This window comes from Stegodyphus dumicola, chromosome 5 (genome assembly GCF_044657685.1).
Source record: "Stegodyphus dumicola isolate Sdum_Otavi_A_Nest chromosome 5, ASM4465768v1".
NCBI classification, from domain to species: Eukaryota; Metazoa; Arthropoda; class Arachnida; order Araneae; family Eresidae; genus Stegodyphus; species Stegodyphus dumicola.
This window is the reverse complement of record NC_140772.1, coordinates 151,733,770-151,746,711: the sequence shown is the minus strand read 5'-3', so window position 1 is coordinate 151,746,711 and position 12,942 is coordinate 151,733,770. Positions and strand designations below refer to the sequence as shown.

At 31.0% G+C, this 12,942-nt stretch overlaps 1 protein-coding gene across 4 annotated transcripts in view; it reads right to left on the bottom strand.

Annotated features, from left to right (window-relative positions):
- Positions 1–12,942, bottom strand: part of LOC118200204 (uncharacterized) — a 196,060-nt gene that overhangs the window by 28,902 nt on the left and 154,216 nt on the right. For all 4 annotated transcript variants that reach the window (XM_085817221.1, XM_085817220.1, XM_085817223.1 and 1 more), the window contains 3 exons: positions 11,051–11,103; positions 6,007–6,106; positions 2,059–2,185 (listed from right to left, as the gene is read on the bottom strand). In XM_085817221.1, coding sequence (XP_085673347.1) covers positions 2,059–2,185; positions 6,007–6,106; positions 11,051–11,103 — 280 coding nt within the window. The remainder of the gene's footprint in view (positions 1–2,058; positions 2,186–6,006; positions 6,107–11,050; positions 11,104–12,942) is intronic.

The window sequence follows — 12,942 nt, the reverse complement described above, 5'->3', positions numbered from 1 at the left end:
CTCACATATAATATTTAGTAAATCAGACTACTTATGCTTTTAATTTTGATCATCGATACATCATGATTCACCGATACGTCTAAAGGCTGCAATTGGCTAGTCAGTCCACCAGGAATGACAGCTATCTGAGTTTTTAATTCTCTCGCTTTATTCTTTATGGTTTCAGTTCGATGGGTGCTTAACTGATCCAAAACCAAAAGAGAGGGTTTCTTAAGAGTCCACCGGGTCGCCTCGCCCATATGTTCTGTAACCATAGTTTCATTCCAGCTTCGTCCATTCAGCCTTTGGAAGAACATGAACAATTACACCCGTTGGAAGATTTTCTTTTGGATGAGTTTTTCTTTTGAATATGAAAAACGGCAGTACTGTATTTGATGGCATATAAGACACACTTTTTTTCTTAAATTTGGTCTCAAAAAAGTTACCTGCATCTTATACGTGAAGCACACAGGTTAACCTTCAATACTGAATGCTATTTTTAGCCCGGATAAAGATCTAGACACGCATAACTTTTTCTACATCTACATGTTTATGGCCTTCTAAATAAGGGTGCATTTTATATGCCGTCAAATACGGTAGTTTTGTGCCATCAGCACAACATGTTAGAACTACCGTATATTGGGTTTTTTCATGACCTGTGGTTTTTATGGTTATTGATTTAGACCCTTTAATACTCAGTCTTGTTGGATGGTACATCAAATGTGAGTGAAATTTCATCCATATTTCCTATTTGGCTGAGCTCAAAAGAAGTTTTCTTGCATGCATTTATAACAAAACTATGAAATGCTAGTACTTTTTCTTCATAATCTGCTGGCATTTTCTGTGCAATAGTTGTTTTTGTGCGCATTGATAAGCCTTGCCTTTTCATGAACCTGTAGCACCAGCCCTCAGACCCTGAAAAGTTCTGATTCCCATGTTTTTCTTCAAATCCTTTGGCCTCATTGATTATCATTTTAGTTGAAACACTTATCCCAGATTTCCTCTTACCTATAACCCACATTTTTACGGCATTTTCAAGTTCAGGCCAAGATGGAGCTGGGCATCGAAGGTTATATTTTTGTTTTTTAGCAGCCTTCAGTTGATCTTCCTGCAGTCGCCAAGTACGTATCATTTTTTCGGTAGGTGGTGGACCGAAATGCCTTGCTGCTGCTCTGTTTCCATGCACTTTGGAGTAATTTAACACTCCTAGTTTATATTGAATTGCATAGCTTAATCTCTTGTTTCCTGTAGTCATATTTTCCAGGGTATTTTTTTAAACAAATAGTTTTAAGCACCAATACCGACATGTGTGTCGGCTGAATCAAAGAAAGTCCATGTAAAGAAGGAAAGGCTCCACAGACGTAATGTGACTGTCGAACCCGTTCGAACTTCGACATCAGCTTCGAGCTTTGGCGCTTTTTAGCGACAGATATTTTATCACAAAATAATTATGGCAGATGTAGAAAAAGTTATGTGTGTCTAGACCTTTATCTGGGCTAAAAATAGCATTCAGTATTGAAAGTTAACCTGTGTCCTTCACGTATAAGATGCAGGTAACTTTTTTAAGACCAAATTTAGGAAAAAAAATGCGTCTTATATGCCGTCAAATACGGTAAATGCTATACTCTCAAATACTTTAAATCTGAAAGAAATCTGGCTGGTTAACTTTATATTTTACATAATATCAAGTATGAATAATTTATTGTTAAGCAGTAGTCAAGTTAGCATTAAAATAATAAATAAAGATATTTTACACAACTACTGTCAACAGAGACTATGGTTTTGTCTATCTGAAAGCTTACATAACATACAATGTTTCCTTTGCATACAACAATCTTCTAAAAGTAATATCAAGCTCAAACATTAACATTTTTCTATTGTAAAATAACAGTTTTTTGTATTAAAAATTCACTAAAAGCTATTATAAAAGCTTTTAGTGAATTTTTATGCAAACTAGTTGTATACAATTAGCTTGTGCCACTACTTTCCAGTATATATATATATATTTAAGAATATATATATTTAAGTATTTTGTATTCTTAAATATATACAGATGATTTATCATAATAAATATTTTACCTGCAGTTTTTTTCTGTAATAAGGCCTCTAATTCAATTATTTTACTTTTTAAAGATAAGTTTTCAGATTCTACTTGTGATAGCTTCAAACTCTCAATAGATTGCTGATCTGTTTTTATTGTTTCAGCCTAAGGATAAAAAATATTATGTAACTTTCTCTTATACTTAATCCCTATAAAAAACGAAAACAATATATACATGCCAAGATGATCTAAAAAAAGTTATAAATAAATAGTCCTTGAAATAAAAGATTTATTTAATTATAAGAATGATTTTATTAAATATAACAAATTATGAATTAAGACACAACACGCCGAACAAATACTAATTCAGAAGTCAAACAACAAATTTTGAAAATATAACGCTGATTTTTGTTGTTTAACTTCTGAATTAAATTATGAATTATTAAACATTTGATTAGAATATTCATTGAATTCATAGTAGATTTTACATTTGTAGATTAAGTTAACTGCAATTAATAATCACAAGTATATTGATAACAAAACCTAATAACATTTCAGGTTTGATTATCAACAATTAAATACACTGATGTCTAAAATTATCTTTATGTGGACCAAAGCACTGGTTTCTCAAATACTGTTAAGTAACAGAATGAATTTATTTGAAATGATACAGCATCAAAACAGAAAAAACATAATGAAAAATCAAATATGAAGACATACAACACAAAAATGTATCATGAAACCAACTGAAATAATATGTAGGAACAAAATTTTAAGGGGGAAGTGAATATCTCAGAAAACAAATAGATACTTCTGACATTAACAGAACATGTGATCACTAACTAATATCATAATAAAATTATTTATATATCATAATATAATAATAATATATAATTTCATACTCTTAATAAGAAGGTTAATTAGAATTTAGGAGACTGAATTCTACTTCTCCATCATTATAAGCTTTAAGGCACTGTAATGTATTCAGCTATTTTCTTTATGAGCATTCCACAGTTCACATAAAAGTTATTTTCTTATGACCAGTTAGCAATTCTCAGAAAAGCTGAATGTGATCTTTAATCACATACCATTCTCAAGTCTGTTTTCTTTCATGGCAGTCAAAAGGAGAACATTTTTTCATTCCTGAGAAAAACTGGAACATTGGAATCCCTTGTACTAAACCCCAGGCATCTGTTTAAAGGTATATTATTATGCATCAAATGCTTGCCACCGACCGCTCTGTAGGTGCAGAATTCAAAGATAACATCCCAAGTTTAAGTCTGGAAATTTTCATGAAAAATTTCTCAGGCCTGTCAGTATTATACCTGCAAACAATCAGAGTGCTCTCGCTAACCAACAGACGCTCTGAAATTTTGGGTAAATAAGAATTCAGGAAGTCTTGCTGACACTAAATTTTGCCAATCAATAGTTCATGGAAAGTCATCAGTAAGTTCTCTGTGAAATTCAATCTAGGAGATAGGGCTAGGCAGGTTTAAAAAAATTCATCTGCTAAGTTTGTTTCATATGGAAGTGGGCTACCATTTACAAAAAGAACCATATGCAGCTCTAAACAGCCTTCCCTATGGTTATAAAATTTCACCGCAACATAGCATGGAAGTTACAGACCTTCCATCAAATACAACAGAGAAATATTCTAGTGATTATTACTGTTCTCCATATTACAACACTACATGGACTAACCATAATAGTTCTTAATGTCAGTGGGAAAATTTCATATTTCTAGCTTCCTTTGCTGCAAATGTATTTACAACCAGATGTTAATTTGAACATTGATTCATCGCTGAAAAGAACACGACCTACTGCTACAGATACCAAGATCTTATGTTCTTTTGTTCAGTTCAGGTAAATTAATTCACTTACAGATATTCAGGTGCCTATCTGTTGTTAAGCAAATGAAACATACACCACTTAATTTATAGATAAAGGAATTCATCCTTCTGTATATAGCATGCCACAATACAAAGCAGTAGCAGCTGCAATCTCTAAGCTTAGGTGTTTAGCAATCAAGTTCCTGCTGGGATGACCAGAAATAAATCTCCAAAAAGCAGCTGGTCATCCCCCCTGCCACAACCTAATTTTAGTCTTCAAGTAATAGTTCAGATTTTAGTCGTATTCATAGAGGGGAAACTGTCAATCTTGAAAGAGTAAACATCTTATATTTCTCTAAACATCTTGCATCTAAATGGCTGACAGATATCAACTTTAGAAATTCTATAAAATGATATGTCAGTATCAAAAAAATTTTTTTGAATTAATAATAAACTCTGAAATAAAATCCTAAATTTCAGATGTTAGATGGGGCATACTTCACATAAAATGTTGCACTGCCTTTGCATACCTTCATGATCATTATTTGCATTAAAAAAAAAAAAACTGGATTAGACAATAATAATTAAATTTGCCTTTTGTTTATCATAAAAAAAATCTGACTGACTCATTACTTTATAAAGTTCTATTATTTCCCTGTCTATACAGAATATTAGACATCAGTGTATTTTTTAAATTGCTTGAATATTATTTTCATTTTTTTTAAATTCAAGAAGTATTCACTAAAGGAAAAAAGTACATAAATCTGCTTATAGTTTATCAAACAAATAAATAACAAATTAACACCTGCATGTGATGAAAAAATAAGTTATTTTCAAAAGTAAAATATCACATTACAGTAAAGGCTTCTAGTGAAAATTACATGTAATATAATGAGAATCATTTTGGACATGGAGTACCTCTGCTTAATTAAGCAATTACCTCCATATCATCATTAAGAAATATGAATTTATTCAGAAAGAGCATAGCTAAAGTTATGAAAAAGAATTGTTATGGGTTTAAAGGTCCAAGAGCAGTGCAGGATTACGTATAAGCTACACAAGCTATAAGCTTAGGGCCCCCACTTTCTTAAAGGCCCCCCAAAATTAAAATATAGTACAAATATAGTAAAGCAGACTTAGGGCCCCATATCTCAAATAGCTTAGGGCCTTATCAAGTCTATATCCACCTCTGTCCAAGAGATGAATAAGAAGTCCCCACAATGGGATGATAAAAGTCTTCAAACAGCTCTTTTACCTGAGAGGGGGGCAGGAGAACCCAAGGAGAGCCAATTGAGTAGTGAAATAGGTGATAATTGAGGTGATTACTGGTATGCGATAGCGTGAATAGCAGTCAAACGGGTTAAAAGAGCAAGAAGTGGGAGCATTGTCCAGGCTTAGGGAAAGGAATTAAGGTAAGTGTAAAGCCAGTAAAGATTGTTAAATGCCTTTATTCAGTGGTTGGAGGGGTATGGAAGAGATCACTGACCTAAAGAACTGATTGCAGGGTGTAAAGAAGTTACACGAGGAGGCAAAATCAGCTGTTCTGCTTTCGGACAAAGAAGTCAAAGACTGTTCTGGCTAAAAAATTGATACGTACGAAGCATGCGCTGTTAGCTAAACGCAATTTTTATTCTAAGAATAAATAATGATGTTTTATTAAGTAATTGTGTTGAAAGATTAACTAAGGTGTATTTAATATTTTAAGTAGTTAAAATTAAAATTACTAGCACAGATAAAATATTAACAGAGTTTAATTTAGTTAAATTAAGAGATGATTAAAAAGAGAATCACTTTGGTAATTTTTACTAAAAACAATTTTTGTGAATGTGAAACGGAAAACAATATCCAAACATTCATTCAATCAATACAATATTTAATAATATCTATTAGTGATTCTGATTTAGTTTACTTATTATCTCTTTAAGTTTTTTCTTTAATCTGCATACATTAAATTGATAAAATATTCCTAATATAGTTCTCCCCCTGGGGTGGAGGAGGAGAAAGAAGCAGTTAAAAAACTGTAAGATAACATATAAACAGTATATAAACTTGCATAAATATTTCAAACTGATTTCTTCCCAGCCTGAACACTGTGGAAAATTTCTGTATGCATTAGATCAACATTTAAATAAAAATTATACCATAAAATTGTCTTACCTTATATGCTTCACATTCGTTTTCTTTCTGATGAAGTAAATCCTGATTTGCAGTAAGAACACGTTTCAGTTCTAGATTTTTGCTTTCAATATCAGTAATTCTAAAAAATACAAATTAAATTCCTGCTCATAATCTTATTACCTACAAATTATTAACGCATAAAGATTCCATTAGAAAGGAAGGCCTGAAAATTTAATAGAACAAAATTATTAAACAGATGTAATTTTTATTTTTGCTTTCAGCCTTCGTCCAAACGAGTTTTTAAAATTTAATTAATTAATTAGTTGTTTCACATTAATTCTTTGGTGTTTTTAATAAACTTTTGCACATATAAGTTGCAAATGCAAGCAATATTTTGAAAGTATGGTCTAACCAAGTTAACTGTTTACCTAACAAGTCAACAACCTACAGCCATGCTTCGCAAGCTATTTTTAGATTCAGTACTGGCGAGTGAGATGATTTACTAGTTAATAGGTTGGTATTAGGCATATATGAATTATAGTGGAGCTAATGTTTAGTAGAGCACATTCTTTTAACTAAATACTTTAGAATAACTTGAAACCTGAAAATAGCAGTGGACAGTTTTTGTTCTAAATTTCAGCTGTGGTCTATCTCTACTAGCAAATAATACATAGTTGAGTTTTAACTTTATACATTATTGCAACTCAGTTACGATTAATTTAAATATGGAAAAGCATGCGAGAGCTATCTGCCTAAGGGGAAGGATGCTTTCATGGTGGACTTTCTTATGGAAACTAGCTTATATATATATGTATGTTACACATGAGGAAAACCACGAAAATGCCCATACATGTCTATTTCCTGCACATGCTTAAGGCTTATGAGTTTTGAATAAATAATTCCCATATATACTTAGCCTTATTGAGGGCAGGTGATAGATATCTTACGGCCTGATTATGGCCTCTGTGGGTCCTAAATTCTCGGCCGGTGCAGCCATACGAGCCCTCGTGCCGGTTTGGGGTTTATGTGAATAAAAAATCAGTTATTCTTAATTCAAATAGCTCTAAATGTAATCTTTGGGTCAATGAGTATCATCAACAAAATCTATTTTTTGCATATGGAAAGAAATTTTTGTTAAATTTTTCCTCGTCAACAGTTTTTTAGCACATTTAACTTAAATTTGTAATCGCCGCCAAGCGTAATGCCAATATAAAAGGTTATCATACTACTTTATTATTGAATGAATGGAATGATTATGAAAGGAATGTACTTATTATTAACGGACAGTATAATAAATAACGATTTGCCAGGTTGGCATCAAATAACGATGTATTTATGTGGAATGTTTCGGTTCTAGATGTGTGCCAAGCAGATACGCAGCAACAGAGCCAAATTACTGATGGTACAAATTTATGCTAAAATGATTGTTTCTTCAATAACAAGGTATTTTATTTAGTTTCGAAGTGAAATTAAGAATCGGGACTCTCCAGATGTTTTATTATGCACAGAGGGGGTATCAAAGGCGCATGCATAAAGCCTAAGAGAAAAACCTTGTTGGTAGTTTTGAGGTCTGGATTTTAGACCATTTCGGATATTGGATGTCAGAATTTCGGACTTTGTACCATACTCATAAACCAAAGAATTACATTTAGTGCTTTTTGAATTAAGAATAACTGATTTGTTTTCACATAAACTCAGAACCAGCACTAGAGATCAGATTGCCGAATTTTAGAGATGACAAAATTTTGGAATTTAGAGAAGCACCGAACAACAAAATTAAGGGACAATAAAATATTTAGAATTTAGGGAAAGCACTGAAACCCAAAATTTAGAGGCAGCAGAAATTTAAAACTTAGGAAACCGCTTGGTAGCAGAATTTATGACGTGCATGTGCATATTTAAGCATCTGCAAGAAATATACGTAAGTATAATAAATAACTAAACTAATACAATTCAAGCTTAATTGTCTCACTGCATGATAGAAGGAAGATAAAATTTAGCGGAACAACTAGTCTTCCGTAGCCAGTCTCATGATACATAGTCAATAATGTATAGCGGATGCTATTAAGCTAGACTAAAATTATACTTTACAGATTCCAAGAACTTTCAGTTAATATAGTGGATTGCACTGCTCCTTAACTTTCTGAATTGATCCAGCTGATTAGTTTTTCAGGCTGTTATTATTACAGCATTTTGAAATTAAAGCTTGAACTTTCGATTATGCCAAAATAATTCTGGAGCTGCAACAGGATCTACAAAGTGACAGCATTCATAAACAAAAGGTGCAATTGCTCAAAAAATGGATAAAGGTATATTCATCTCATTCAAGGAGTATGGCATGGGATAATCAAATGTATACGACATAAGAAAACAGAGAAAGGAACTTTTTGAATTTTGGGGGGATTTCGATGCCTCACTCACAATGAAAACAGGAAAAATTTTAAAAATTAAGTTGAAAAATGATTTGTTATGCTAAAAGTGATGGTCAGACAGTGTTGCAGCAGGGGCGTGACCTTGATGGGTCCAGTGCTTATGGCTAAATATTTCATGAAGAAATGAACAAAGTCAAAATATTTCATGAAGAAATGAACTTAAAAAATGAATGCACATATTCGACAGGTTGGTTAACCAAATTTAAAAATCGCCATGGTAATAGCAATCAAAAATTTCAGGTGAAAGAGCTTCAGTTGATACTGAAGCTGCTGAACTATTTGCAAATGAATTAATTTAAATCCTTAATAATGAAAACTTGATGAAACTGGTCTTTTCTGGCCATTAACTGGTACCGCGAAACACCTTGGCAACCTCTACAGAAAGGGCTCTAGCAGGCGTCAAAGATTCCAAAGCGAGATCAACAATTTTAACATGCGCAAATGATGCAAGTATGCACAAGTGTAAACTTTTAATAATCGGGGAAAAAAAACAGGACCTCAAGCATTTAAAGGAGTAAACATTTTCCTCATTATATATCATGCAAATAAAACAAAATATGGATGACACAAGCATTAATGAATGTTTGGTTTGAAAATCATCTCATACACGAGGCTCAACAACATTTGAATTCAGTTGGTGTACATAATAACGCAACAATTGCCCTCAATGTATAATAACTGTTCGATCTGCATTTCAATGAAGTTTTAGTGAAAGATAATGTATCTGTATTATTTTTTTCTCCAAACTGTATGTCCATCATTTAGCCTATGGATAATAAGAGTAGTGCATGTGCTGAAATGCAAATATAAAGAAGCATTTTTAAAATCCATGCTAAATTTCTTGAACAATAGCAAGATTATTCAAGAATATTTTAGCATAAAATCTGCTGTGTGAAGCATCGCAAGACCGCGGGAGGATGTGTCTCCAGATAATTTTAAAACTGCTTGGCATAACTTACGGCCAGCTACTATATTTCATGGTAGGATGATGAAGATGATAGCCGTGAATCTGAAGATTTTCGGGTATTGCAAACCAAAGGTGAAATTTTCCAATTAGTGAAATTTTCCAATTAATGGATTTCGTAAAGAAATTTAGAGAAGCAGTAATAAATGAAAACGATAAAACAGAAATTTTTTATTGCAATGAAACCCCAATCATGAATCAATTAACGGATGGCAGAATCTGTATGGTTCTAGATCCAGAAAATATCGCAACCGATAGTGAAGAAAGTGACGAAGAGGTTACTGACAATGAAAAAATTTCGATTGACAACTTAGTCAGAATGCTTGACACAGGAATTACAGGACTTGAACAATGGAACTTTGTAACTGAACAAGAAATTACATCTGTCTATAGAAATAAAGAGAAAATATTAGCACAAAAAAAAAAAAAAAAAGAAGCAACGTAAACAACTTACATTAAAAGAAATGTTTAATAAAGTAAACAAATAAATATTAAGCTTTTTTTTGAAAATTTTGATACCCTTTAGATCATAAATGCTTCATTACCATGATTCATATTTTTTATTTTATAATTTCTACATGCCATCTTACTAGATTTAAACTGATGATCTAATATCTGGAAAATTCCCAAATCCGGAATTCCTGAAGTCCCAATCATAGACTTTGTACTGTATGACTTTATTCTTTGTATGGCTATTAAATTACACATATGTTTGGCTGCACTTCATTTACGCTTAATTCCTTGAATTATGCTAATTTTATTAACTGATACTCAAAACAAGTCTATAATGACATAAAAAAATGCAAATTTTGAAATTAAATATCATTGTCAAGTTTTGTTGTAGGAGAGACAAACTTCCTGTTTTTTTATTTTTTCATAACAAATACAAATTTTGTCACTTAAAGTACTTCTGTAATTGGAAGTATATGACATGACCAACGATTGCCAAAATAAAGGCCAGGTGAGGGACATATATATATAAAATAAGAAATTTAGAACTAATATTTCACAAAGACCAAAAATCTAATTATTCTAACTAGAATTTACTTTGTTTTTCCCTTGCTTTGGTGAAGGGCTAGAATTTTCGGGAGAACTACTATAATTAAAATACATTGAAATGGTTCATTGGCTAATTTTGAATACAGAAAAACAAGGATTTTTGTATAAGATAGATTTCAATGTTCCTCCCCCCTGACAAAGCGGCACTGAAGTTGGTTGAATTCTTCTTCTGATATGTTTATTTTTCTTTAAATTTCATTAATTTTTTGAACTGGGGTATTGCTTACTTGAAATTTATTAATTATGAATTTCAATTTTTGGTCTTTGTGAAAAAGTAGTTCTAATTTTTTTTACTGTATGTCTTTACTTATATATATTTTACTAGCAATCTTTTTTGGAAATTTTGCTATGAAATATATTGTATTATGCAAATGTGTAATATATAATATCAGGGGGAAAAACAACCTAAACATTAAACTTACACAAAAAAAAAAAAAAAAAAAAAAAAGAAACATGACAATAATATAAAATAAAACAAGAAGGGATTTTTTCCACCATATTCGCTTAATAATGGAAATTTCAATTACTTAAAATGTTTTTTTCTGGCACTATGCACTTAAAAGACAGACAGTTTATCAAAATGATAATAAGACAGACAGTTTATCAAAATGATAATATTAATACTTACATTTTTGTCTTTTCTTCAATAATCTTTTTTAATTCTTTCTCCTTATTTTGAAGCTGAAATGTAAAGAATAAAGTAATGAGAGAAAACATTTCACAACAAATACATAAGAGAAAACCTCAGCATAACATATCATTTCATAAGATGTAATTATTAAAATAAAAACACATGAGAAATCACGACTTTTAAAAATTCATAATTGAAATGATACTGCATAATTAAGTGGTAAATCATACGATTCTTAGGAACTAAAAGAAAAGAATTTGGATATTTTAATTTATTTGAAAAAATTCGCGGGAGAAATGTTTTTCTGCTAAAATTTATGACTTTGTAAACATTTATATTTTTAGCATTAATCAATGAAAGACATTTTTGATGTCATAATATACTTCAGCCTCATTTCACTGTTAAGCCTTATTTTCACCACTCAGGTAGGCATATACTCTAACTCTTAAGCCCTGTTCACAAGAGCAAATTCGACCGGTAGTGAAAATTGATTTTTCCATCGACCGGTAGTGAAAATTGATTTTTCCAACGTATCCCGTTCACATGGCGGCGAGCATTAACAACTTCTCTGAATTGGAGGTAGAACATTCCTACCTCTCAGGAGCAGGGCAAATGGGGAGATTTCCCATACTGCACTGCGTGATAGCGCTGTTCACTTAATGACTGCTCGCTGGACCGTCAGTGAAACAATCGCACTGGTAGATATCTGAGGACGCAATATCATCCAAAAAAATTACATAGAACTGTACGAAATATGAAAATTTGTAAACAAGTACGGACAATGCTATTTGATGCTTGGTATTCCAGAAATACCTTTCAAATAAAACCAAAGACGCCCATATCAGCTTCAACTCGACTAGAGGATTTGATACCTTTTGAATGAGTTTTTTTTGTTTAACAACTTTCATCTAGTTTTATGAACGTTATTAAATGGTTTTGTAAGACGAAATAATTTTAAGCTGACAAAAAAAAAAAAAAAAAAAAAAAAAAAAAAAAATTCCAGTATTTTTTTTTAATTTAAATTGTTGGAAGAAAAGTTTAACAATTAAAATGTCATTCTTCTCTCACAACTTTCAATAATTTTTCCCCTATTTTCTTATTAGAAAGTTCTTAATAACTTTAAGGATAAATTTTGCAATTAATGAATTAGTTTCTGAGAAAAAACAAAACACATTTTTATGCAAAAACTTTGAAACAAATATTATCTCAATTATATTTCCACTTCATACAATTTTTCTTTTCAGTATTTTGCAAAACCCATTGTTATTTCTATAAAGTATATAATTTCAATTAAGCGGTAAAAATATTAAATAATTTAATCCATCTCTATATAAGTTTTAAACCTTTAAATAAAAGAATTTATCGAAAAAATGCAAACTGAGAAAACGCAGTTTAAAAAATATAAGCTGTCTATATGGTCATTAAATCATTTCAAATTGCTTAAAAATTTTATTACTAAATTCCATAGATAGACATAGATATAAAATAAACCCAGTGCTATTCCATTGATTAATATAAACATAAATTACAAACTTTTATTTAAAATCTTCGTAAAACATGTTCAAAACAATTTTAACAGATGAATTAATTATAATATATTCTCTAAAACGTTTATAATTAATATTAATACTTATTAATTTGTCATTTTATTCCTTTTTTCAAAAAGCAAAGTTGAAATTTTAGAAGCCATAAAACATTTTATTTAAAACCACTCAGCAGCATATGTGGTTTCTTTTCTTCTTTTAATCATTTGATCTCATACATAAATTGCATTTAAAATTAATTTAGGTGTATTTTAATTAATTAAAGAATTAAACTCCGATGGCATTCTATAGCAATAGTAAACAATGTCAAAAAGATGCAAGTAAATGTTAGAAATCTGCCAAATC